Source organism: Leptosomus discolor, chromosome 21 (assembly GCF_034619465.1).
Source record: "Leptosomus discolor isolate bLepDis1 chromosome 21, bLepDis1.hap2, whole genome shotgun sequence".
Classification (NCBI taxonomy): domain Eukaryota; kingdom Metazoa; phylum Chordata; class Aves; order Leptosomiformes; family Leptosomidae; genus Leptosomus; species Leptosomus discolor.
Genome location: NC_141411.1, coordinates 7,363,076 through 7,389,678, shown reverse-complemented (window position 1 = coordinate 7,389,678; position 26,603 = coordinate 7,363,076). Strand labels below are relative to the sequence as shown.

Here is a 26,603-nt window from a genome sequence, read left to right as displayed (position 1 = left end):
TCTAGACCTTTACTTTCCTAGATCCTTTGCCCCTGGAGCAGCTGACCCTCAGCAGTCAGGGACACAGCACCTCTCTGCAAGCCTCCTGGAGAGCAGCTCCCACTGGCAGCACCGGCTACACAGGCACTCTTTGGGAAACCAAATCCCAGGAGCAAGTCAGGAATCTGACTTTGGGGAACAACTGGACAAATGTCACCTTTAAAGACCTGGTCCCTGGGCGACAGTATACACTGAAGATGGTTGCTATGGCTGGACCTTACAGATCCCCTGTGCGATCAGCGACAGACTGGACATGTGAGTATGATACTCCTGCCTCATCCCTGCTGCAGATTGCAACCATGGCCTGCCAATGAGCACAGAAAACTCACAGCATGGAAGCAAGGCAGAATGAGGACCATGTGTGGGGAGGCAGTGGAACCAGAGTCAGGGATGCATAGGCAGACAAAGAGTGGAAGGACAGCCAGAGACACATTCAGCCAGGTTGGAAGTAAAAGGGTCTTCAGTGCAGGAGAAACCCATCACTGAACAAAAAACATTTCCAAATGTCACCCAGCAGGAGAGGTGGGGACTTGCTCCCATGTTTGTTGTGGAGCAGAAGCTCAGGCTGTTCTGGGCTTTGATACACCAGGGCTGATTTCTGACCTGAGCCCACCAGGGACAGGCTGTGGAGGGTGCCCAGGACAAGTGCATGCAGGCCCCAACTCTGCACCACAGCAGCTCCACCATGACTGCCTCTCACTGCCTGCCTGTCTCTTCTCTCTCAGACCCTTTGGCTCCAGCTGGCGTGACCCTGACCAACACCCGACGCCCACTGGGACTCTCTGCCTTCTGGGACAAGGCTGCTGGCGATGTGGACCAGTTCCACCTCCAACTCTACAGCAAGAGCCATCCAATGCAGAGGAACATCACAGTGGGGCCAAACACGCAAAACTTCACGTTCCTGGGGCTGTCCCCTGGCATTCAGTACTTCCTGAAGGTGACTGTCCTCGCTGGCCCATACAGATCCTCGTCACACTTTGCCACTGAGTGGACATGTGAGTGAGAAATGTCCCCAGCCTCCTGCAGGGACGGGGCATCCTGGCACTGCCTGCAAGACTAGCAGTGACACAGACATGTCGGGTGGAGGGAGGGTTCTAGTGAGACCTGCAAGGTTCCTACCCCTGGGAATCAGAGCACGTGTCGTGAGTGCTGTGTGCTGGCTTCTGGGGTCCTAAAGACCCTTTTTTCCAGCTCAGACTTCCCCAGTCAAGCTGAACCTTCTGTCTAGACCGCTTGTGATCTCAAGGCCAGCCTGGGACTGGTGGGAGAGGGATGTGAGAGAGGAAGCACAGAGACCTGTACGGGCTTGCTGCTCCCTGCCCACGGAGCAGAGCAGCCCACTGGGGAGCCGAGTGCTCTCCTCTCAGTACAGCACCTGCCTGCTAGCAGTGCCCTGGGGACATGCATGGGCAACTTGTGTCCCACAGGACAAACAGGAAAGCTGGCAGTCAGCCACCACCACTTCTCCTTTAGCCGTGTGCAGAGGTGCAGGCTGTGTCCTGGCTTCTCCAGTTGCTTCTCTCCACCATCTCATGAGTCTTCATGCTGTGTTTCCCCCTAGATCCACTGTCTCTGGCTAATGTGAGTGTACAGCCTGGCCGGAGACCCCAGGAGCTACATGTGAGCTGGGTGGAGTCAGGCGGTGGCAGAGACCACTTGGTACAGCTCTCGGTGGCTGAGTCCCTGTCCATCATCAGGAATGTGTCCGTCCCCCGTGGAGTCACCCAGCTTGACCTGGAGGGGCTGGTGCCAGGGTCCCGGTACCGCGTGGAGATAATTTCTCAGGCTGGGCCTCATCGCATCTCCTCTCAGACTGCCATCGGCCACACTGGTAGGAACGCAGCTCCTCTGCACCTATCCCCATTCCTGGTACCCAGCCTGGCTCTGACCTGGCAAGGGGCTGAGGACCAAGAGGGGGGTCCCAGGGCTGTTCTGCAAGAGAGCTCTCAGACCATGTCCCCACAACCCCACTGGTGCCTGTCTCCTGCTCAAGATGCTGGCTTTCTTGTTGGGACTCTCACTCACCCCGAGCCCAGCAGCTCAATGGGGCATTCCGTGAGCCAGCCCCAGCACTTTGGGACAAGGGGGTCTCAGGCTGCAGTGGTGATGCACCGTTATCACCTGGGACACAGGGAACAGCTTTGATCTGGGAGCAAACTGCTGCTCTCAGCAGTCTTTATACAGACCTGCAGCTCCCAGCTTCATTCCCAAACTAGAGTCAGTCCTGAGCGTCCCAGGTTTGTCCCCGTAACTCTGTTTCTCTCCCACAGTCCCACTACCTCCTCTTTCCCTGTTGGCAAGCCCTGTCAGCACTGCCTGGGCTCTGGCTGTGCACTGGGAGACCCCACCTGGGCAGAGGGATGGATACCTGCTCAGCGTGCATGAGGAGGGCTGTCCTGCACCAGCAAGGAACCTGGAAGCAGGGAAGGACAGCACCAATGTCACCCTGGCACGACTGGAACCAGGAACTTGCTACCTTGTTGGGATCTGGGCAGTAGCTGGACCCTACCGCTCCCTCCCCAAGAACGTCACTGGCTGCACAGGTGAGCATCCGTACCACCCACGGGTGGTTGGGGTGGGAGACCTGTGAGGAGTTCCACAGTGGGATGGGGATCAATGTTGGCACCCAAGGAGAGGAGAGGAGGGCACCCTGGCCTGGTTCCCAGTGATGCTGGCCTGCAGTCATCTCCTGCCTCTTGCAGCCTTCTTGTACCATGTGGGCACAGAGCACTTGCTGGCCGGTTGCTGCTGGCTGCCTGGGGATAGCAAGACTCCTCCCCAGAGATGGCTACCTGTTCAGAACCAGATCTTTTTCTGCCTGACTCACGTGTCTGTCTTTCCTTGCAGTTCCTGCTGCCCCGACAAACCTGAGCCTTACCAACCCAGGGAGCTCCTCAGAGCTTTACATGTGCTGGAACAAGCCCCCGGGCAGGAGAGACAGCTATCGCGTTATTCTGTATAGCCTCAGCACCCAGAGCAGGGTTCGGGTCCAGACCTTGAGTCCAGATGCCCAGAACATCACCTGGACTCACTTGGAGGCAGGCAGCAGGTTTGCTGCGCAGGTCACTGCTGTGAAAGGCTTGCTCGAAGCCTCCTCCACCAATGTCACCCAATGGACACGTGAGTCTGATGGGTTGGGTTGGACACAGCCCTACACTGTGCCCCAGATCCTCTGCCCCAGCCTTGCAGAGCACCCACCGCCACCCTCTCTATCCCAAACCATGCCCGCTGTTGTCCCACCTTTCTGCTCACTGTCCTCACTCTTTCCCTGACACAAAGCCAATCTCCCCTACCCACCTCAAAGGCTCTGGGTATCTCCCCTGCCAAGTCCAGCTGCAGTCCCTGGGGATATTATGCTGAGAGTCATGTGCACTAGCTGCCAATTTGTCCCCATGCGTCTCTCTGGGAGGACCTCTGTTGGCCAGCCTGCCCACCACCCAGTGGGAGCTGGGGGCTGCCAGAGCCTGAGGAACCACTGGGCAAAGCAGCCGGCTCATAGCACTGAGCAGTGAGTGGTGGCACGCGGGGGCTTACTGTCTCCCTGTTGCTTTCCAGATCCCTTGGCCCCTGCCAACCTCACCTTGAGCAGCCCCTCTGCCTCCATGCTGCAGGCCTCCTGGGCAGCAGCAGGGCAAGGAGCAGAAGGCTACGTGGTGGACGTCTATGACACAGCCTCCAGCAGTCGTGTTGGGCGCGTGGTGCTGGGTGGGGATGCCAGGAGTCACATCTTCAGGAACCTGAGCCCTGGCACCCGCTACAGTGTGGCAGTGAGGGCCACAGCTGGGCCCTTCCACACCAGCACCCCCAACCTCACCCACTGCACACGTGAGTAGGATGCTCTCCTTGCAGCCAGGTGGCCTCCACCAGATCTCCCACTTCCCGGTTCAAATCAGAGGCCATACTTGTGCAGCCAGATCCTGCCTTCCTCTCCCACCCACACAAGCGCCCAGTGTTCATGCCCTGCTGGATGCAGTGTGGGGAGTCTGTGTATGACCCTATGGCCTGGCAGGCTCAGGCAGCACCAGGGAGGAGGTGGCAGCCACAGAGCTGAGGGAAAAGCCAGCCCTCGGGACCTTGCAGGGCTGACCCATCTCCTGCAGCATAGGCTTGGCACAGACATGGAGCATCTCCTTTCCCTCAGCCCAGACGTGGCTGCTGGCAGTGACTTGTGTTTCCTCCCCAGGCCCACTGCCCCCAGCTGCTGTGCACTGGCTGAGCATGGGGCATCCCGACAGGCTGAGCACGTCCTGGGGAGCTGCGACCGGCGGGCGAGATGGCTACACACTGACCCTGTACCATGTGTGGCTGGGCACCGTGGCAGCTACAGCCTCACTCAGGAGAGACACCCATAACTTCACCTTCATGGGCTTGACCCCAGGGTACGAGTACTCCCTGGAAGCCAGTGCCATGGCTGGACCATACCGGGCAGCAGCACCCAACATCAGTGGCTGGACTCGTGAGTGCCTGGAGGAGTGTCCTCTGCAAAGGGGTGGGAGATGGTGCACCACTGGGCAGTGCTGAGGAGGGCTGGGAGGTTTACAGGGGAGCTGGTGCCTTTGGAGATGTGCACGCACATGTGCATGGGTGCAACACGCAGCTGTTAGTGCAGGGACGCATTGTTACCCTCATGGGCACATGGATGTTCAGCTATAGGCTTGCACAAGCACATGCTGATGAGATGCAGGGTTGCCCAGCGGTGTCCACATGGGGACATCCCACTGCCTGTGCTGTCGCACCTTCCTATATACCTGAGCACTTATGTCCTCACTGAGTGTCCTCAGCAGATAGAAACCACATTACTATAAAGGTTTGTTAAATGAATCAGTGTAGTACAAGACGCTAATGCACAGTCCTCCCAGGAGACTAATTCTTTGCTCCAAGCATGGACTAGTCCAGCACTTCTGCCCACCCAGAAAGATCTTAGGGCTGGACAGAGTATAGACACTTTGCCACTTCTGTCCAGGCAGCTGCATGCCAGCTGGGTGCTGGGGGACGTGTGTCCACGCAGCAGTGGCAAAGGTGCTCCAGCTGGACTATGGGGATGGGGGTGACGTGGAGGAAGGGTTGGCATGTGAAAGACCACAAAGGATGAGCAGCATTAAAAGTGAGGTGGGATGGGGACAGAAAAGAGAAAAGTGAGGAGGAGGGGTGCCCCCCAGAGGGTGTCTATGATTCCCACCCCTCAGGAAGCATCTGTCCTGCTGCACAATGTCCTATCAAGGTCTGTTTCCTTCTGCATGGTCTCCAGCCCTAACATCAGGTCTGGTGACTCCCCAGGCCCTCTGCCCCCAGCCACTGTGCGCTTGCTGAGCATGGGGCACCCTGACAGGCTGAGCGCATCCTGGGGAGCCGCGGCTGGGGGGCGAGATGGCTACACATTGAACCTGTACCACGCACGGCTGGGCACTGTGGCCGCTATGACCTCGCTTGGGAGAGACACCCACAACTTCACCTTCACGGGACTGGCCCCAGGAAGCAAGTATGTGCTGGAGGTGGTGTCCGTGGCGGGGTCCCACTGGACACCTGCAGGGAATGTCAGCAACTGGACGTGTGAGTACCCTGTTTTGAGGGTGATGCATGGTTTGCTGGGCAGTCATGAAAGCTCATGACAAAGTATATGGCCCCACTGACCTTCATGACAGACCCCGGGCCCTGCCCCAACCCAAGGGCATGTCAGTGCCATGGCACTGAGCAGAGCTCTGGCCACCCTCACCAACAGCTCCACCAGCCGCTCCACCAGCCTTGGATTAGGCCAACTTAAGCTCCAGGGGCTGTGCTTCAGAGAGGCATGGAGGAGGGAGCAATGGACAGGGGTGTTCACCTTCCCCTCCCCTCTAGCTGGCTGGGTGCTCCCTCCTCGTCCACCTCCGTGTATCTCACTCCAGCTGGAACAGGGGTGCCTCTGCTCAGACAGGCACCACTCAAAGCTTGCAGAAGCTGCTTTTAGCTGCCTCCAGGCTGGTGGATGCAGTCATCCAGTCAAGACAAAGTGCCCTGTCCTATGGTGCATCCCTTCTGATGACACTGCCAAGATACCCAGGCAGTGTCCTCAGACCCTTCACTGACACGTCTCCCATCTGGTCTCTCCAGACCCCCTGGCACCCCGTAATGTGTACATGACGAACCAGGGGTATCCCAACAGGCTGAGTGCATCCTGGCGAGCTGAACCCCAAGGACAAGACAGTTACAGGCTCCTCCTGTATCATTCGGGATCAGGTATTGTGGCAGCCAACGTGTCTGTTGGGAAAGGCACCAGCAAATTCACCTTTTCTGGCCTGGCTCCAGGACACAAATACTTGCTGGAAGTGGTGTCTGTGGCAGGGCCCTACGCAGCCTCTGCAGGGAACATCAGCGACTGGACAAGTAAGTGGCAAGGGTTGGAGGTCATTGCATCATGTGTGAGGCTCAGCCTTTCCCCCGCTGGGTAGGCTCAGCACCTGCGGTGGGAAGGGACGGGGCCACAGCTAGGGCTGCTGCCTGGAAGCTGTAGGTACCACTGCAGCAGTGGGCTCAGGGGCTGTGCAAGCCCCCGGTGGAAGGGGGAGCAGGGCAATACTGCTGCCTACAGGACAGTCTGGCAGCCATGCTTGCTGGTTCAGGAGGCAACCCTCCAGCTCGTGGCCCTGCTGTTCACACAAGCTGGCTCCTCCAGGCATGGGTGACTGAACGAGTGCAAGGGATCCCATGGCAGTAGTGCTGCTCTGGTAGAGGACACCCACAGCCTGGGAGACCATGAGGCCTTACAGCCAGAGAGGGACACCCCACCATCCCCACTGCCTTTCTCACAGGCACTCAGAAAATTCCTGGCATGGGGGATAAAAGGAGGCTGGGCTTTTTTTTTTTAAGGAATGTGGAAATTGCAGATAAGCACAATAAGCCTTTTCATGTGCTTGTCCCCACAGTCCCTGTACTTTGCCTGGGGAATCCAGAGGCCTCTGCTCCCACGCTCAGCCAGCCGCTGGCAGGGTGCTGAGAGTCGTGTGCAGAGCCCTTCAGGCAGATCTCTAATGAAGCTTGCTAATTAGCAGGAGGAAGAACCCATCTCCTCATGCCCCTCACTCTGCATGTCCTCCAATTGCCATTTAAAGGTCTTTTCTGGTAGTGGCAGCCAGCAGCTGCAGAAATGTTATCGCTGAACATACGAAGTTTCCTTACATATTACCCATCTTCTACTTGTGTCTCTATAGGGTGGAAGAGACCACATGCATGCCAGTAACTCTCCCCTGGTGTGGTTTTCATTGTAGCGCCCTCAGTTCCCCAAAATCTCTCTGTGGTGGCCGAAGGGAACAACTCCATGCTCATCTCCTGGGGCAGTGTCTCTGGACAGCAGGATGACTGCCAGCTGTGGCTGCGTGATCCCAGGAACAGCACACTGCCCTGGCGGCACACCCTCGGCAGAGGGCAAGTGCAGCACCTCCTCCAGGGGCTGATCCCAGGGAGGAACTACTCTGTCTCCTTGAGCTGTGTGGCCGGACCCTACTGGAGTAGCACCAAACCCTTGGTAGTGCCAATGGGTGGGTATGCGCTGCCGTGGGCGTGAGGGGAGGGCAGGCTGGAAGGGGGAGAAACACCTGGGTGGCCTCAAGACTGGATCAGCCCTTGGGTGTCAGCATGGGAAATCTTCATGGTGGGAGATAAGGAAAGCCAGCAAGGTGACCCACTGCTAGCCACCAGCTCCCTAAGCTAGCCCCATCACAGAGATTTTCCATTACCTTGTGGCCTGGCTACCTGTGAAGCAAAGCAGACTCTGCAGAGACCTCCGTTGGTCTGCTTCTCTTACAAGACATCTGCTCAGGCCCTGAGCCATTTCTCTTGTCCTGTGGCCCTTGTCACAGAAGGCTCCAGGTTGCAAGTGTCCAGCTCCACTCCTCTCTCATTGACCTATGGACAGGCAGTAGAGGACCATAGTGGCTCTGGGCAGACATGTGGGTTGCGCTTGGGATTTCTCTGATCCAGTAAGATCAAAGCCTGCCATATCTCCTTCACAGAGCCAAACCCAGTGGAGGATGTGCAATGCCTACCGGAGTCAAGGAGGCTTTACTTGAATTGGACCAGCTCTCACGGAGATGTGGAGGCTTATGAGGTGGTAACAGAGAGACTCTCTGGTGGACCTCCCACCTCCAAGTTTGTTATGAGCATCCCTACGAGCGAGGCCAGTCTGGAGGGGCTGGGGCCAAACTCGTCCTACCGAATTGTTGTGAGCACAGTGGGCATGAACACAATGAGGAGCCAGGCTGTGACTCTGCTCTGCAACACAACAGTGGAGGGTGAGTCCCCTTCTTTCCCACAACCTTGCCACAGACCCCAAGAGAAGACACCCAGTGTTGCTAATTAGACCTGGGGACTCTTTCAGATGCCTGTGGTGTGGTCCTGCACTGAACTGTGGTGGGTCAGGGCTCTGGGCAGTGATGCTGGGACCACTCGCAGGCTGAGCAATGTGTGGTGGGTCTGTGGGAGCAGGGACACTCTAACAGGCTGTGCTTGGTGGTTCCTCCTCCAGCCCTGCCTCCACCTCTGCGAGCAGACATCTTCCAGGTGGAGGCCAGCTCCACAGTTATAATTTCATCCGACCTGTTCAGTGAGGAGAATGGCCAGATCAAGTATTACGGTGTCATTGCGACCACTAATGATTCACGTAAGTGCCCCTGCACATCCCAGTCTTCAATGGCTCCCTGAAGGGCAGCAGATTCCTTGGATGTCACTTTGGGACTACCACTGTCACCTTGTACAATTCCCCTTCAGTGCTGAGGCCCACCCAGGAAATCATGTCCAGCACATGGTATGACCACTATTACGGGACAGAGGATTCCTACCTGGCTGTGCTAATCCCCAATCCCTTCCATCCGAGCCCTGAGAACTCCCCCGAAACCTGGCGAGTGCCAGTGGGAACAGAGGAGTGTGGCCAGTCCAGGGCAACGTGCAACGGGAAGCTGAAAGCCAACGAGCAGTACAGGTGAGAGATGTCAACATCCCTCCTGAGGGGAAGGGGCTGGAAGAGAAAAGGGACTGTCCGTGTGCCTGCAAGGTGCCACCAGCTGCCTGGATGTTACCTCACCCTCATACTCCCCAGACCCCCAGCAGTGGACCCCAGGGGGTTGCCCCACCAAGCGGGATTTGAGGGGTGTGAGGGCTGGCATACCAGAGAGTATTAGACAGTGTAGGTGGGCAGGGAGAGGGAGAGCAGAAGTGAAAGCTGAGACTTGGCAAGGGCTGTATGTGTTGTCCTGGGAGCCGGGCGGTTTTCCGCTTTCAGGGTAAGAACTAAAATTCATGCTGTTATTTGTAGCATTTTTGCATGTGACTCAGAGCCACGTACAGACTTACTGCACTCTTTTGTACAAAACCAAAACTGATTTGGAGACATTCGTTCAAGTGGTGCCTATACTATTAGGGGCTTAAAGGTTGCGGGTAGCAAACATACAGGTAAGGTCCAAGTTCCCTGTGAGACACATACATGGATCACAATTTTCATAAATTCAGAGTCTTATTTGATAGTAAATAGAATCCAGGAACATGAATGTACAACCACACGTATTTTGTTATAGGGTACCTTTAAAATAGTTGATGGTAAAACAGGTTTTCTATTACAAAGAATCGTATCTTTAGTCAGTCCTCTGTTAATTCAGCAGCTCGCAATTTCATCAAACAGGGACTGTATCCCCAGGCATTTCTCTTGACAAAGGGATCTCCCAGAATCTGGAAGACTGTCACTTTCAATTTAAAGAAACTTACAGCAAGGGTGGCTGTCTGGTGATAGAAGTTGCTGAGAGTGTTGGGAAAAGAGAAAGAAAGACCATGAGAGATGTGTGCATGAGACAGTTTCACTTTCCCTGCGAGTAAAGTGAGAATTAGATCGGCCCTTAAGTTTTGTGGTCAGTGGAGTCAAGGTCCCTGGTGTCGGGTTTGGACTCACTGGCTCTCCTTCCTTTCTTCTTTCCTGCTTCGCTCTCTGCTTTTGCTATGTGCAGACTCCACACTTAGATGAAAAACTTACGTTGATTCTTGCAGAGTCATTTTAGATTCACACATTTTGCCAAACAGGGGCTCTTAACTCAAGCTACTGTTTGGGGCAGCACTGGCAGGGATTGGTGTTAATACTGGGCTGCTTCCCCTGGGAAAAAAAAAAAAAAAAAGTGAGTTTCCAGAAAGCCATTCCCTTGGAAATCCTACTGAGATGAGGATCGTCAAGAGCAAACAGCTCTCCTTAGGTACTCCCTGGCAGGAGAACTGCATGATAATGTATGCCTATCCCGTGCCCACCACAGGTGCTGCTGGCATGGGGAAGTCTCCAATTGATTCAGAAGGTTTGAGATTGATTGCCCATCGAGCCCATCTATTCTTTATTGCTAACGGCTCCTGCCTGGCTCGCCCTCAGGCATGGCAGGGCAAACCTTACTGCTTAACCCCAGCAGCCTCAGATCTGGCCTTCTGCTCCAGCCAACACGGCTGAGAGGGGACACCTGGGCACAAGCTGTGTCTGCGTTACCACACATTGGCTCAGAGCGAGGTCTGCCAGCAGCCTCGAGAGGAGTTTAACAACAGCACAAACGCAGCCGTTTGTGATACCCCTCCTGCCCTCCAAAATCCACCTCCCGCAGGGTAGCAGCTAATTCAGAGCTGTCAGGCTGTCATTAGTCCACCTACCATGATGCAGTAACATGGACTTAACTGTCACGTTACTCAGGACTAGAAGATCCTTTTACACCTCTTCACAGCTGCTTTTGTTTTGGCTGCCCTAAACAACACGCATCCTCAGTACACTGTGCTGCTTTCCTAGCGTGGTGAAAAGCAGATACCACAGACAACCCATCTCCACACTGAAAGCTAGCCCTTGTTTCCTGTCTTTCAATGAGTGATTTATCCACAAGCCCTTATCTCTCATGCTCAGTTTCCAGAGAGATCTTTGCTCTGGCAGCCAGGTCCAGGTGCTGCCAGAGAGGACTCAGACTAGACTCCACAAGCTCTTGGCTGCTAAAATCTAAAGCTACATTTGAAAGCCTTAGCTTGCATTTAGGGCACAAGAAGACCTACCCTTCCAAGTTACCTGCTCCGAAGGAAGTCAGCTCTGTGGGGAGCTGTGAGGCTTGGTGCGCACACTGCCGGGAGGACGATGTCGGGCAGATCTTCACAGGGAAGAGAGTGCATCAGCCACTTCTGTGGGCATAAGTAAGGGTCTGGGTCGGAGCTCAGCCCTCCCAGCTGAGGTGCCACTGTTTCAAACAGTTACCCGGGCTCAGCTCTTTCAAGTCAACCCAATTAATGGGTTGCCATAAACAAAGACAGTGGTTCAACACAACTCCATTTTTCCTACTTACTGTTGTCTTTCCCTGTTTGTGTCCTGTAAGACAGCAGAAACTTACTACTCATCTTTGCAAATAACACGTCAGAGAAGAGCTGTTTCCCATTTGTGTTTTCTGAACGTTTTCTTATGTTCTCCCAAGTGCAACAAACTTGTCTAAGAGGCAGAAAAGGGAGGAAAGACCATTTCCACACACTCCCTAAATCTCTGCCAGAAAACCAGCTTCTTCCAAAACAGCATTTCAAAACAGAGGCAGCTGTCCAGTTCCCTTGGGTCTGCCTGCCGCTGGCTGCATGGATGCTGTGCTTGGTTCAGATTGCCCCTGATGGCAAGACTCTGCTTTGCCCTAGGTTCAGCATCGCTGCCTTCACCAAATATGACCCAGTAGCCCCTGCGGTGACATTCACCATGTTCTCAGGTAAGATGGGGAATGTAATCTTCCCTGCCTGGCTGTGTAGGTTAGACATAATTAACAACCTGACAGTGGCAAGCCAGACGGGTATCATAGGCTGTAGCAAATGTAATAAATAGACTAAATGCAGCCATTTACTGACTCTTTCTTCTGTCCATTCTATCTCTTTTTTTATTCCAGCTGCTGGATCTGATGCAGACGCAACTCCACTCTCAATGCCAATAATTGCTGGAATCATTGTGGGATTTCTCTTGACGCTTGCAGCTATTTTTGCTTTGGCCTACTGGAAACATCTCAGAGCAAAGAGGTGAGACTGAGACATCTCTTACTTGGCAGGTGCATGCTGAGAGACCCAACCTTCAGTGCCAGGCCAGGAGGAGGAGCAGCGAGGGGGTATAAAAAAAATTTTAGGCAAACTGGGACACCCGCTAGCGGAGTTGTGCCTGGCAAGCACAGAAGCAACAGGCAGAAGGGAGAGGGGTGCTGCCCATGTGCAATTAATTCACAGAACCCTACAAGTGTGCAAGGCAGCGTGCCTGATGTGACCTGCTGCTCACAAGCACTCCACGAGCCAGCAGTATGCAATATGGTCGCAGGGAAGAGTAACATCTCCTGCGCTTTGATTCTAGAACCAAGAAGAGCAGCCTGCCCCAGGAAATGGTGACCTACAGCTTGAGGTGAGTGATGGAGTCTTCTCTCTCTGCGTGTCTCCGTTGCAGGTTCCAGAGTCCTTCACCTACTTCCTTTCTTATGCTTTGACTCAGGAAAAATCCAACTCTGTCTCCTTCAGATATTTTTTAAATCTTAGGTTTTCCCATGCTCAGTATTTATTGCCCAGCTCTATTTCAAGTCAATGCATTGTCCACACCTCCTCTGCAAGGCTTCTGCAGTAGGAGAATATCTTCATCATCCTGAAATCCCTCCCAATATTTAAACAATGCTCTGTTGGACGCACTTCCCTGGGTCACAACATGGGCTATAAACCATCCCTGTGTGTGTGCATCCAGGTATTGCAGGTCTCAAGGCTGGGCTGTCTCGTTGGCTGCCCAACTGGCCTACCAGACCTCCCAATAGCTAAGGCAAGTTTTCCCTGGACTTCATTTCATGCAGAAACATGCATCGGCCAATTCCCATACAGAACTTCAAGCAGTACTACGAGATGAAGACAGCAAGTGCTAACCACGCTTTTTTCCAGGAGTTTGAGGTGAGATGAGATTCCTGTTAGAGATGGGACTTAATTTCCCTTGTAGGTAGCTCATGCCCCAGCTATTGGGTGGCCCGTATGGATTCCTCATCTCCAGGGACAGTAACCCTTCTCTCTAGCAATCCAACCACTCTACTAGGCAGTCTTGGAGGCCAAAAATGGGATGGACTAAGTGATCAGGAAATTCCTTTGCTCAAAACCTGTTTTGTTGAAGTTCTGGTAGAAATATGTGTTGTCTGTGGCGTGAGGTCAACTAACACTGTCCATAGCTGCTGGTGGACAAAGCTAAGGACCCCAGGCCTGGACTGGAGGAGAAGATGCTGAATGGTGTTGCAGTGAGATCCACCTTGACAGTGTTAGAAAAGAGCCTGCAGCCAAAAGGAAGGTCAAGGAGCATTCTCAGAGCGATAGGGCCAGGCTGTAAAATTCACCTCAGGCTACCTTCACTGGCTTCCACTGCCAACATCTGCAGGCCCTGAATCGTTTTGCTGCCAGCATCTTTGAAAGTCCCATCAATGATTTCAAACTCTCCTCAGATCACCCTTCTATGGCCTTCTGAGTGAGAACAGAGGCAGAAGCAGCATAAGATATTTCTGGTTTTGCAGCACAAGATGTTTCTCTTCTCAGCACAAAAATGCTCTGAGCTTCTTGGTAGAATTCTGATTTCTTGTTAGAATTCTGATTTCTTGTTCTTGGGCTTGTGTTCTTTTAAATACGAACAATGCTGTTGGAAAAGGCACTGGGAAAAGCCACCTATGGCTCAGAGTTCACAGGCCATACAGACAGAGGAATAGAGCAGTTCCCTGTCCATGGGTGACCCTCTTTAAGCACCAGACAGAGGGGCTGGCTCTGAGCGGGGAGCTGGGATGGCCAGGAGCTCTCCAAAGAGACATTTGTGCTTTTCTTCCCCCTCGTCCTACAGGAGCTGAAGGAAGTTGGGAAGGAGCAGCCAAAGGTGGAGGCCGAGCTACCAGCGAATGTCTCCAAGAACAGATATCCCCACGTGCTTCCCTGTAAGTGTCGTCTGCTCCCTCGTCTCCCCAGCATCCAGGATGGGAGCTCACACTGCAGTGCACAGGGACAAGCTCACCTTGCATTGCTGCAGGCTTCACAGTGCCTGGTTCCTCTCCTGGGAGAAGAAGGAGTCTTGAAATTGGCCTCATTTTCCATTTTCCTGCTGGAGACTCAAGGCTTAAGGGTTGAGACAAGGCTGAGCCACCATCCTCCTCAGCTCTTCCAGGAGGCTGCTGGGCAGGTGCTGGGTGAGCCCAGCTCAGGGTTGAGTCCCAGCTGGAGACCAAGGGGGGACCATGAGTGTCCCATGGCTTCTCTGATGAGCCTTGTGATACCAGCTCTGCTTTCCTACCCCCAGCTGGCAGGCAATGCTCACCTCTCCAGAGAGAGGGTGCCTGGCCAAGCACAGAGCCTCACTGCTGGCTGCATATGTGGAGCTGCTGGAGCTTCTCCTGATGGCTTACCCAGGTGAAGAGGCAATGATCATGTCTTGGTGAAGGGCTGCCTTGGTGGGTCACGTGTGTGGTCTCTTTCAGACGATCACTCTCGAGTCAAGCTGAGCCGACTGGGGGAGGATCCACACTCGGAATACATCAATGCCAACTTCATGCCTGTGAGTGCCCACTTGCCTTCCCCAAAGGGACCTGGCCATGGGACACCATCAGAGAAACTCTGCCTGGATTGAGGTTATGAGGGCTGGTGGGCAAGAGCTGTCACTGAAGCCACAGCTGGCACAGACTGGCAAGGAGTTGGTGGGTCAGGTGGAGATGCAGAGTTGCCGTTTAGCAGGGTTTGATGGAGATCATCAGATGGCAAGTGCAGAGATGTGAGTGTAGGGAGACTGGCAAGGCTTTCTGTTTTCTTCTTGAGGGCTGTCCTCTTTCCATCATCTTCCAGCTTACTGCCCTGTCTGTCTGCCTGCTCTTTCTCCTTCTGATCTGTGCAGCTGCACTTGAACAACCCTGAAGCTGTGCCCACGTCCCCCATCCAGGAAGTTTTCCCAGGTAACAGGCAGGGCGCACAGCATGCATGTGCAGGTGTGTGGGTCTGCGGGGCATGTGTGTGTCAAAGGGACAAAGGCAAAGCAGCAGCCTGAGACCTTGCATGCTCACCCTACCTTCAGCAGTGACTGGGAAGCTCAAGAAAGACGCAGATCTGTCTTTCCCTGGTTAGGCTGAAAAAGGAATTGCTTAGAGGGGAACAGCGAGGGTGACATCTTTATTCCAAATATGTAGAGAGCACGTGCTGGGCAGCACATGCTCCCTGTGAAATCAGCTGCCTTTGAGATCAGCTGCCTGGGAACTGTGCCCGCATGGTAAGGGCAACGGGCATTTCTCCCTCTACTGCAAAAGCAGACCAGGCACTGACTCTGTCCCAGGGCAGGATCCACCTGCCTCAGCAACTTGCTGACTCCTCCTGTCTGCCTCTTGCTCAGGGCTATACGTCCCAGCAGGAGTTCATTGCCACCCAGGGGCCCCTGAAGAAAACAATAGATGACTTCTGGAGGCTAGTGTGGGAGCAGAATGTCTGCAACATCATCATGCTGACAGTGTGCATGGAGAATGGGCGGGTAGGTTGGCACCACCGGGCTTCCACGTGCCAGGCCTAGCCAAGCCCAGGTCGGATCGTGTGAGCTGAGCCCTGGGTTTGTGTCCTCTGCTAACCCCTGCTCAGATGTGACTCCAGGGTGAGCACGGGCCACACAGCTTCCCTGACAGCTGGTGTGGGGGAAACAGAGGCTGATGTGTGCAGCTCAGTGTCAGCTTGGGGTAGGAAGGGGCAGCAGTGGAGCATAGCTGGAACTATGCTCATCACCCTCAGATATGTCTGCAGTGTCTGAAATTACCACTTGCCTCTGGATGAGACACCTCACATGGAGTGTTTCTCCGGTCTCCAGGGGTGATGAGACCCACACCGGTCCTTTTCTGTGGAGGAGGCTGAGACCCAAAGGGGAGGTGGGGGAGAGCTGTGCAAAGCTCCTGGTGGGAAGGGGAAGCACTGCTACCTGCTCCCCAAGACCTGCACTGGCTCCCCACACATCTGCTGCTCTTCAGATGCTCCTGGGGAGCCGACAGGTCACCCAGCGGGACCTGGGCCTGAGGGACCTCGTCCTGCCTGTGCTTTAGGTCCTCTGTGATCATTACTGGCCATCTGAATCTGCCCCAGTCTCCTATGGGCAGGTCCAGGTCCACCTGCTGATGCAGAGCAGCTCCGAGGAGTGGACCATGCGCGAGTTCAAACTGTGGCACGTGAGTAAGAACCCAAGAGGACTCAGAGCTGGGTGTCCCCAAGGCCTCGGGTGCTCCCAGGGCTGTGGGGTGCAAGCATTCCTCTGTCCTGGCAGCCTGCACACCAGTCACCCACATTCCCCCTGGCAGGAGGGTCTCCAGGCAGAGCGTCACGTGTCCCACCTGCACTACACAGCATGGCCTGACCACGGGATCCCGGAGTCCACAACTTCTATTATGACCTTCAGAGAGCTGGTCCGGGAGCAAATCCAGAGCACCAAGGATGCAGGACCAACCCTTGTGCACTGCAGGTGACACTCTGCTCTGGGAGACAGCAGGAGGGGGACAATGGGAGAGGGCATGGGGCACAAGGGTCCTACTTGTGCACAAACCAGTAGGGAAAGCATCACCTGGGAGACACAGCTGGTCTGTAGAGAGTCTTCTGCTTGGGCATTGAGGATTACATTTGCTTGCAGCCTGCCCCCAAGTTCCAGGGGATGGGGCAGCCGGAGATGGTCAGCACCAACCCAGGGCAGTCTGAATGGCTCCTCAGGTCCATGCTGTGCTGGCACCAGTGCCCCAGGGTGTAGCGTCTGGGAGTCATGTCTAGCAGCAGGAGGGGATCCCATCGGCTGTGGGGTCAGGCAATGTTTAACCCTTGCTGTCTGTGCTCTCAGCGCTGGGGTGGGCCGCACTGGCACCTTCATTGCCCTGGACCAGCTGCTGCAGCAGATGAAGCAGGAGAAAGTGGTGGACACATTTGGTGTTGTTTATGCCTTGCGGATGAACCGTTACCTGATGATTCAGACGCTGGTAAGACCTCTGCTGCCTCTTCGCCCAAGCCCCTTTCTCCATGGCATAAAAACCAGCAGGGCTGGCAGACAGATGAGCTGGCTAGCCAGCCCCAGCACCTCCAGGCTTGTCCCCAACCTGACGCTGTGTCACAGTGCCACTCAAAGCAGCAGCTCAGCTGGAGTGGAAATTGCTCGGCTGAGGGTCTCCAGCAGCTTCATGCCCTGCTAGACCCACAGCAGCAATATACAGTCTCAGAGCCCTCCCAGGAGGCTCAGAAACACCCCAGAGCACCTAGGAACAGGATCAGGCCCTTTGCAGGCAATTCGTGACCCACACCATGTCGTTAGCCTGTGGTGCTCCACAGCCCATCTAATATTCCCAGCACTCGGGGTTGGGAAAAGGTGTCAGTGCTATTCTTCAGGACAGACAGACAGACCCAGTGGAGAGATACAGGGGCTTTGAGACTGAAGTAGCCAGGGCCTTTTGGGCATGAATGTAGGGCTTTTAGGGCATGAATGTGGGACACCTTCTGCCTACTGGGCAGTGTCATACCCACCTTTTCATGCTGTCTGCGTGGTGCAATGCTCTACATTGCTGTTTGCCTTTGCATTCCAGTCCCAGTATATTTTCCTGCACAGCTGTATCCTGGAAAAGATCTTGGAGGAACCACTCCTGGGTTTATCAGGGACAGAGAGGTAAGGGCCTGATGTGTTTTGCCTGCCACTCTACCCACCCTGATCCACAGCCCCTTCAGGCAGCAAGCTGTGATCCTGGTCCCAGCTTGAGCCTTGGCTCCAGCACAGAAGGACAGGGAAGCCCAGCCAGCCAGCCCACATGGTGTTTTGAGGGGGGTCAGCCCAGGGCTGGTTGTTCCCTGCAGCATGGGGAGCCCAGCCCAGAACTAGATGTGAGTCACTGGGCACACTCGGAGGGCTTGGGGGACTGCATCATCCTTTCTTCTAGTGTCAGTCTCCTGGGCTACGCCAATGCCAAAGAGCTGCAGAGCTGTCCTGGGGAAGCCATTTCAATCAGCCCCTGGCTTCCCAACCCACAGGGTTGCCCTAGAGATAGGTTCAAACTTGAGGGGCTCATGGCAGCTGTCCCCCCTAACGGAGGCCAGGAGGGAGCAGGGTTAGTCTAGGTGTGGCTTTACCCACCTACCTCGTTGTCTCTGAGGCTACATCTGGAGGTCACATATCTACCTTTGTGGTCAAGTTGTTGCCTCCCTCATGCAGAACAGGATACCCATCTTGGGAATGGGTCCTGGGCTGCACTACACCTGAGACCTGCCTTTGTCTAGGTTGGCATGGGCCAGAGCTGGGCTGGGGGCCTACAAGGGCCCCAGCATTTGAGGGGTGAAGGTCTGCTCACAGCCCTGTCCATCCACTGCAGACACAGCCTGGGTGCTGCTGAGTTTGCTCAACCTCAACCTTACCCCCAGTTTCTCTCCCCAGGTCCTGCCCTATCCCGCTGAAAAGCTTTGCTCAGCACTACACCCAGAAGGCGGCCAAGTCTCACGTGGGCTTCCTGAGGGAGTACGAGGTGAGAGCTGTCCTGGGCAGGGTGCAGGGAGTGCTGCCGTTGCCATATGCACTGGGGGGACATGGGGAGCGATTGCACCTGGTCAGGCTGGGGGACACGCAGTAAGTGCCTCCTGAGTGGGTCCCATGCCCTAGTTCCCACATGCCTGGCTGTCCTGGCAGCATCCCCTCTCCACAGCATTGCATCCCCAGGTACATAGCTCCCCCACGCATCCTGCACTGATCAGGGTCTGTCCACAACCCACTTGTTCTGGGACCCCGTGCAGGGCAGGGACCTACCTGAACACCATTCTCCTACAGAGAGATGCAGCCATCTCTGACAGCACGGAGCAGACCTGGCAGCCCACCCCCAGAGGTGGCCACGTAGCACCCCTGCTAAGGCTTCTGCGTGTGCAGTTATAACACCCCCTGAGGCCAGGTGTCCTCAGGAGTCCCCAGTTCCTCTTTCTCTTCCTGACCCTTCCCTGCTTACTGCTTCCTCCACTCCTTCACTCTGGCAGACCCTCCTAGAGGTTATCAAGGAAGAAGCCAGCTCTGCAACACCATCTTCAGGCAATCAGCAGACACGGCCCTCTTCCAGCATCCTCCCATGTGAGTGCTGTGACACCTTGCATCCATTTCCTTCCTGTACGTGTGTGGAGCCGGGCTGGACCAGGGCCGGTGCTCCACAGTACAGGAAAATATTTTGACCCACTTCAGTGAGTCCACCAAAAGCCTACCAAGGTGTTTCAGGGGTGGAGCACGTGATGTATGGGACTGAGATAGGTGCGTTTGTTCAGCCTGAAGGAGAGAAGGCAAAGGGGAGACCTTACTGCTATTTTGACTACTTGCTGGGAGGGTACAGAAAAAATGTAGTCTTCTCAGAAGTGCACCGTGGAAGGACGAGAGGCAATGCGGGTGATTTGGAAGGGTAATCCAACTCAGTATAAGGAAAAATTAATTTCCATGAAGGTGGGACACTGAAACAGGTGTCCAGAGCATCTGCAGGCTCTCCATCCCTGGAGGTATGCAGATGTCCATTGCCTGAGACACTGAGCAACCTGCACTACACATATCTATCTGCTTGGAGCAGGAGGTTGGTTAAAGACCTGTCTTTTGGGGACTAACATCCATGAGGTGGAGAAGAGCACTGTAAAGGGGAGCACCTTTGCAGAGAAATGGTGAATGGGGGTTGCATTTATATGGCTGTGGGGATCTGGCAGTCGGCCTGCAGGAGCTGGGTGAGCACAAGTCTGCCCTGGATCCCTGCACCTCCCACATATTTTGCAGATGATCGCTCCAGAGTGAAGTTTTCCCTGCTGGAACAGGGCCCTTTCTCAGGTCTGCTGCAGGTGTGGCATGTCCCGGTGAGTCGTACCCTCAGTAGCAATGCCCACCCCTGTGCCTGGGTCCCACAGGCAGCAGGTGATGCTCCCTCTTCCTTGCTGTGCCCCTGCTCCCTGATGCCTGGTTCCTGCACTGCTCCACTGGTCACTGCTGCCATGATGCTGTGTGGACAAGAGGGGACTATGGGGACTGAGAATGTGTCTTCCCTCACCTGCCCAGTTTGGGCTGTCCTCACTTCCCTCCCTTGGTTCTCTTCTCTTCTCTTCTCTTCTCTTCTCTTCTCTTCTCTTCTCTTCTCTTCTCTTCTCTTCTCTTCTCTTCTCTTCTCTTCTCTTCTCTTCTCTTCTCTTCTCTTCTCTTCTCTTCTCTTCTCTTCTCTTCTCCTCTCTTCTCTTCTCTTCTCTTCTCTCTTCTCGCTTCGCTTCGCTTCTCTTTCTTCGCTTCTCTTCGCTTCTAATCTCTCCTCTCCTCTCCTCTCCTCTTCTCTTTCTCCTCTCCTCTCCTTTCCTCTCCTCTCCTCTCTTCTCCTCCCTTCTCCTCCCTTCTCCTCCCTTCTCCTCCCTTCTCCTCCCTTCTCCTCCCTTCTCCTCCCTTCTCCTCCCTTCTCCTCCCTTCTCCTCCCTTCTCACTTCTCCTCTCTTCTCCTCTCTTCTCCTCTCTTCTCCTCTCTTCTCCTCTCTTCTCCTCTCTCTTCTTCTTCTGACGTGCTGAGCTTCCCTTCTTTTCCTGTATCTCCCACAGCTGCCTAGGCTGATGGGGTACCTGTGCCCCCCTCTCCATCAGGAGAGTGATGTTCTTGTTCCCCACCCAGGGCTGCAGCTCCAGCAGGGAGTATCTGGCTGTCCAGGGGCCTGACAAGTTGACCATGGAGGACTTCTGGACCCTGGTGTGGGACCAGGACATTCACACCATCCTAACACTTCTCCCATGTCAGGAGAAGGGGGAGGTAAGGTGCCGGGCCTGCCTGTGCCATAGCAAAGCAGGGTTCTGTTTAATGGAGTTGGAAGCTAGCATAGCTCCAAAACTTGACCTCTTCACTGTCTGCTGAAGCCTGGGTGCGGATCCGGCTTATCTAAAGCTGAACCTTTCCTGTGTCAAAGTGCTTCCACAACTTGTCTGGGAACACAGACAAGAAGAGAACACAGGTTCTGTCTGCCCACCATGCAGTCCACAGCCCTGGGCTCAGCTGGTGCTATTCAGGCTGCACTTCCATGGCACCCCAGGACAGCAGCTCCTGCCTCTGACCAGCCGAGATGAAAAGCGTTTGATGAGCAGATTCCTGCTGCCAAGCAGCTCTGTGTTAACAGGGAAGCTGGATGCAATCTTCTGTTGTTTCCCAAACTCCTCCATGGTTTAGCTAGGGGATGAGCATGGAGTGATGTTGGGGCTGCCCTCGTTCCAGTCCCATGACAGACCCCTAAGATGGTGACTGATCTGAAAGATGGCAACCATCAACATGAAGCTAAACTTGCTGTTGCGCACAGGTCCCAAGTGAGGCATGCTGGCCCCTGGAAGGAGACTCTCTCTGCACAAAGATGCTGACCATCCAGTGTTGCACAGAGAAGCTTGTCTCCGGATGGAGGTGTATCCAGCTCAAAATGAGACACGTATGTGTTGATGGGGCTGGCCTGGCTCCCACAGCCTGGGGTGTTCTTCACTGCTAGCAAACATGTCTGTAGGGGCAAGGGCTGAAAGGTCCATTGAGACTTGTCTGAGCTGCAAGAACACAGTGCCAGCAGTTCACAAATGCAGGAGGGAATCTAGATTGCAACATCCGAAATATATGCTGAATGGACATAGGATATGCATGGGAGAGGCCTTGGGGGCTTCCCCCACCCCTTGCTGGTAGGTCTTTGACCTTTGAAAAGGCCCACACAGTTCTCAGTCTCCCTCTCAAGGTGCAGGTGCCGGGGGAAAGAGAGGAGGTTGCCAGAGGCACCATGCCAACTGCACGGATGATGGGCAATGCGCCAGCAGAGACTGGACAGCTTTCCAGAAGCTAGCAGTTAGATCAGGAAAGCGTCTGACAGCCTAAGGATTGGAGAGCTGGGACTCCTTTGCATCTCTCCCCAACAGCCCCATCAACTCTTTCTGTCTCACCAGGAGAAGAAAGCAAAGGAGAGGCAGGTACAACAGTTCCTGTACACGCTCTGGAGCAGCAAGAAGCAGCCAGATGTCCAGAGCCTGGTGGAGCTCCTCACTGTTGTCAGACGGTGCATGCCCCACCGGAAGAGAGGCAGTCCTCTCCTGCTGCACTGCAGGTACATCATGTTACTGCCCAGTCGATGGACAGCCTCCCAGAGCTGGTACCCGTGAGGCTGCATAGATACAACACCTTGCCATGGCCACCAGCAGGCCTGTTCCCTCCACCAAGCACCCCAAGGTTTTGGGCATGTTGAGAGTAGATCCATGGGAGCCAGGGAAGCTGGGAGCTTGGGAGGTCAGATGAAGCAGTGCTCTGTCAAGCACATGGGAGAAGGGAGGGCAAACAGGGCTGGGCCAGGGGCAAGCATGGATGGGGCAGGCATTCCCAAGCTGAGGTGGCCAGGCCATCCTTGGACTGACTGCTAGGATCCTGGGAGCAGCCCGGGAGAGCTCACAGTCCCACAGGAGCCAACACAGCTGGTACACTGGCAGAGCTGGCTTGGGTGGGGGATGCACAGCTCAGCAGGGCAGGGTAGGCTCCTTCAGCGGGCACCTTGGGGTCCCAACCCCCTGGTCAGCACAGGCCTGCCTGCCACCTAGGCCAGTGCTCACGGTCCTCTGTCCCCACCGTAATCAGTTGCTGCATGTTTTCTTATGGGGCTTCTGACTGCTTGGGCTGGTGCCCACTTCCAAAGTGGTTCAGCTCAGCCTGGCCTCGCATCAATGACCCTCCCTTGTCCCTTGCAGTGGTGGCGTGAGCCAAATGGGGACTCTGATCTCCCTGGATTGCCTGTTGCACCAGATGAAATCTGAGAGAATTGTGGATGTCTATGGGGTGACCCTCCAGCTGACAAGAAGCTGCTGTCTCATGACCCCGACTCTGGTAGGTGGGAAGGAGGAATGGTGGTGGGCCAGGCAGAGCAGAACATTCATGCTGAGCTGCCTGGAGCTGTCAGCATGCTGCCCCCTCCCTGGGTGCTACCTGCCACCTAGAAATCTGTCCAGCCTATGCAGGGTTTTATTCCATGCTTCCTCCCCACCCTGCAGCTCTGCCAGCCACCAAGGACTAAGGGCACTGTCTTTTCCCAGGGAAGAGCTTTCCATCTCCCCAGTTCTGAAGTTAAAATAGGTTAAATTGCATGTGAGCGTATGATAAATGCAAGGCACTCTTCCCATTCTGTCCTGCAAAGCGTGAAGCACTGTTTTATCCTGCGTGACAAACTTTCCTGCTCTTCAGCCTCTGGACGTGGCTGTCAGCCTGGGTACCCAGAATCTGCTGGTTTCCCTTCATCCAGTGCATGTCCGTGCCACATCCCCCACACCCCTAGTCTGCTCCCAGCTCCTGTCTGCTGCCAGAGCTGGGGCTGCCTGCGAGGGGGTCAGTGGGACACCCTGCCACATTGCTGTGGGCTGTGTGGACTGTGGCACTGTCTGATGGTGCCGCAGCCATGCCCTGCCATGCCAGGACAGCCCAGCCCCACAGGCCTCCATCGCGTGGCTCCTGATGAGCGCTGGCAGCATGGATGCCCTCTAGACAGTGCTTTAATTTGCTGCAACCACTGAAACAGCTGATGCAGCATCCCTGGAAACAGTCCCCACAAGGGACAGCAGAATTGGGGCAGATCTCTCCTGGGCTTCCCAGCTGCAGAGCTGCCTGCAAGCAGCTAATCGCATTCTTAATTAATGTGAACCATACGCATGGTAGGAGCCGGAGGAGGGCAAGGCGTCCACTGTCCCTGCTTCAGAGCTCCTTTGTATTTCGTCAGAGGTCTTGCTGAGCACAGACACAATGTGCCCATAAAGGCACAGCAAGTGTCGATCAAAAGCTGCTGCCCCACTGAGTGGGGGCAGCAGAGGCAGCTGCCTCCCCACCTTGCTGCGAGCAGTGGTCGCTCTGATCCCAGCACGGCCAGCGAAGGGCAGGCAGGGTTGCACTCCAGCTCTACACTGCTGCCATGTGGCTGCCAGCCTCCTCCATCACTGTGGGGTCTTGCCAGGACCCCTTTATCTCTGTCAGGGGCATGCTGCTGTCATGCTGGGGGCATCAGCTGATTTTTTGGGGGGTTAGTAGCCAAACAATGGGAAGATGAGACTTTGAGGGATCGTCCATGAATAACCACCAGGTATTTAATCACCCACAGCTCCAGCATGGCGCGTGTCTCTGGGGATGTGCTCTTGCATCGGGCCAGGCATTGAGTGTGCCTGGTCTGAAGCCAATCCTGGGCTGTCACTCCAGATTTCACAATCAGGCCAGGCTTATTGAAAACACACTCTGGTGACCTGGAACCACAGCTGTTGTGTGATCTGTGGCTTTCCCGGCCCTTCCATGGGGCTAAACTCACCATCGGCAGGGGAGGAGGGTCCTCGTGACTTGTAGCTTAGCCAATGTATTAGTGAGCTGTTCGGAGGCCCCTCTGTTGGGTCCCTAATCCCACTTTCCTGGCTACCATGTGATTTCAACCATTTGCAGGCTGGCCCTGCTCTCCAGCTTTGTGCATTGAGTACAACGTCATTTACCTTTCCTACATCTTTCCTGGAGCCCTGCCTTGGTGGTAGTCAGCCCTGGGTGTTTCGTAGCCTAGCATCATTTTGAGTGGCCTGGCATTTGAGCAGAACCTCGTATCAAATCCACAGTGGACTTGAGACCTCTGGACTCACATTTGGTACTGATGGATTATTTTGGTGATCTTAAAAATAGAGAAGAAATTCAACTGGACTGAAACCACCCAGATGTTTTTGTCTGCCTCTGAGAGCTTGCAGAGGTCTACCCTGATCCACTGTCTGCACTTGACTCAGGTACACTGAGACTACCACCAAGGGACAATCCTGCTCCAGAGGTCTTCCCTCCTGGACTCGGGTTGCTGCCAGACCCTGTACATTCCAGCAGGGCAGAGCTCTCCCTGCTCACTGCCCTGCAGCATCACTGGAGCTGCTCTTCAGCCTTGTTTTCTATGCAAACACCATGGCACATCCAAAAGCCACCAGGGCACTTTGAGGAAGTCTGATGACATTGTTCCTCCCCGTCTCAGATGGGGATATTCCTCTCATTCCCCATCACAGGGGTGATGAAGCAGGAGGAAACAAACGTAGTGTAAGTACAGCTTCAGACCTGATTCTTCCTTTCTGGGCAACTCTGATGACATAAGACAAACATGGACCACTTGGGACAGCAAATCCTGCTCTGCCATCAGACACTGTTAGTTAATTAGGACCTATTAAGGCAAATTGCAGGGTTAGTCCCACAACCAGGAGGTCTCTGTCAGAAACCTGACTGCAGACCCCCCTTTCTCTCTTGCAGGACCAGTACATATTCCTGTACACCTGCATCCAGGACATCATCACTCAGAAACAGCCCTAGCACTGCTCAGCACTTCCTGGCACTGTCCTGCCTTCCACCTCTGCAGAGTCCTGTCCAGAGCCAGGAGTTGGGGTGAGAGCACCATGGGACTCCTGGCACAGAGCAAACCCGGCAGCGAGAGAAGACTTACCCTGGCACTATCACCAACACATCACATGCGGTGTAAACAGTGACATAGGGTCTGCTGAACAGCTGGGCAGTGCTGTCCTGCACTGCTGCAGCCCCTTGGTGCGGACACGGCGAGGAGCTGGGTGGGATGCTCCCCTGCTTTGGCCATCTCCTGGGATTCCTGGTGCCTGGAAGTTAACCAATGTTGACCCCACTGCAGTACGCAGTGCTGGCTGTGAGGGCTCTGAGGTGCCCTTGCCCCTCAGCACAGAAGGGGCAGCCCTTGGCTCACTCCCGGACAGCCCTGGTGCCCACAGGCTGCTGAGGTCTGACACGAGTACTGGGCACCATGGTCTCCATGCGTCCATGGGGACTGGGTGTGTTGAGGTCTCAGACACCAGTGTGGGCAGAGCATGGTGGGAGCTGGCTTGTATCAGCTGGTGGATCAGTCTTAGGTACAAACAATAAACAGCCATAGGAAGGAGTGTGCTTGTAAGGGCGGGTTGGCTTTTGTGGCGTCTCAGTGACACTGAGGTGTTCCCCTGCTGCAGCTGTGTCCCTGGCCATGGGCAGCAGATGGGGGCCACTCCAGATGCTGCAGCCCATGGCACACAGTAGCTTCTGTCTGTTCTCATCTGCTGCTGTTACTGAGGCAGCACTTCTGCAGTGAGCATCCAACCCACCCACAGCTTTATGAGAGAGACACATTTTCTGATGAAGCCTGGGCTTGAAGTTATGAACCGCCTGGCTTCGAAGAGCCAGTGACCACGGCAAAGCCAGCTGGTCCAGCTGACATGCTGGCAAGCAGCTGGCAGCCCTGTGGCTCACTGCAGAGCACTGGCTGCTGCTCCAGGAATTTGGTTGTCCATACAGCCACATGTAGAGACTGCTCTTCCAGCAGGGGTGGCCATGCACCAGCTGAAATTGCAAGTAGCAACTTGGTTCACTGAGTGCCAAGTTGAGGTCAGAAGGAAGAGTTAAAAAAAAGCAGTTGATTTCACAAGCACATTCCTGGGGTAGTACCTGGAATCCATTTACCCTCCTTCACTCCTTTAGGCAGCATGGGGTTACAGTACAGTCCCAAAGCAGCACCCCTGTCCCAGTCTGGGCCCGCACTCCTGCCCACAATACCTG

At 54.9% G+C, this 26,603-nt stretch overlaps 1 protein-coding gene across 1 annotated transcript in view; it reads left to right on the top strand.

Moving 5' to 3' along the window:
• LOC104344041 (receptor-type tyrosine-protein phosphatase V-like) overlaps positions 1–25,361 on the top strand; it is a 34,615-nt gene extending 9,254 nt beyond the window's left edge. The window contains exons 8-39 of the mRNA XM_086476568.1: positions 22–294; positions 765–1,034; positions 1,601–1,870; positions 2,310–2,582; positions 2,887–3,159; positions 3,595–3,864; positions 4,223–4,495; positions 5,317–5,589; positions 6,130–6,402; positions 7,284–7,553; positions 8,028–8,306; positions 8,540–8,674; positions 8,782–8,992; positions 11,689–11,756; positions 11,931–12,057; positions 12,380–12,427; positions 12,861–12,954; positions 13,877–13,967; positions 14,505–14,581; positions 15,404–15,538; positions 16,095–16,217; positions 16,347–16,507; positions 16,874–17,009; positions 17,607–17,686; positions 18,446–18,533; positions 19,033–19,123; positions 19,802–19,878; positions 20,670–20,804; positions 21,343–21,465; positions 21,962–22,119; positions 22,751–22,886; positions 25,302–25,361. Coding sequence (XP_086332694.1) covers positions 22–294; positions 765–1,034; positions 1,601–1,870; positions 2,310–2,582; positions 2,887–3,159; positions 3,595–3,864; positions 4,223–4,495; positions 5,317–5,589; positions 6,130–6,402; positions 7,284–7,553; positions 8,028–8,306; positions 8,540–8,674; positions 8,782–8,992; positions 11,689–11,756; positions 11,931–12,057; positions 12,380–12,427; positions 12,861–12,954; positions 13,877–13,967; positions 14,505–14,581; positions 15,404–15,538; positions 16,095–16,217; positions 16,347–16,507; positions 16,874–17,009; positions 17,607–17,686; positions 18,446–18,533; positions 19,033–19,123; positions 19,802–19,878; positions 20,670–20,804; positions 21,343–21,465; positions 21,962–22,119; positions 22,751–22,886; positions 25,302–25,361 — 5,351 coding nt within the window. The remainder of the gene's footprint in view (positions 1–21; positions 295–764; positions 1,035–1,600; positions 1,871–2,309; positions 2,583–2,886; positions 3,160–3,594; positions 3,865–4,222; positions 4,496–5,316; positions 5,590–6,129; positions 6,403–7,283; positions 7,554–8,027; positions 8,307–8,539; positions 8,675–8,781; positions 8,993–11,688; positions 11,757–11,930; positions 12,058–12,379; positions 12,428–12,860; positions 12,955–13,876; positions 13,968–14,504; positions 14,582–15,403; positions 15,539–16,094; positions 16,218–16,346; positions 16,508–16,873; positions 17,010–17,606; positions 17,687–18,445; positions 18,534–19,032; positions 19,124–19,801; positions 19,879–20,669; positions 20,805–21,342; positions 21,466–21,961; positions 22,120–22,750; positions 22,887–25,301) is intronic.
• The last annotated feature ends 1,242 nt before the right edge of the window (positions 25,362–26,603 follow it).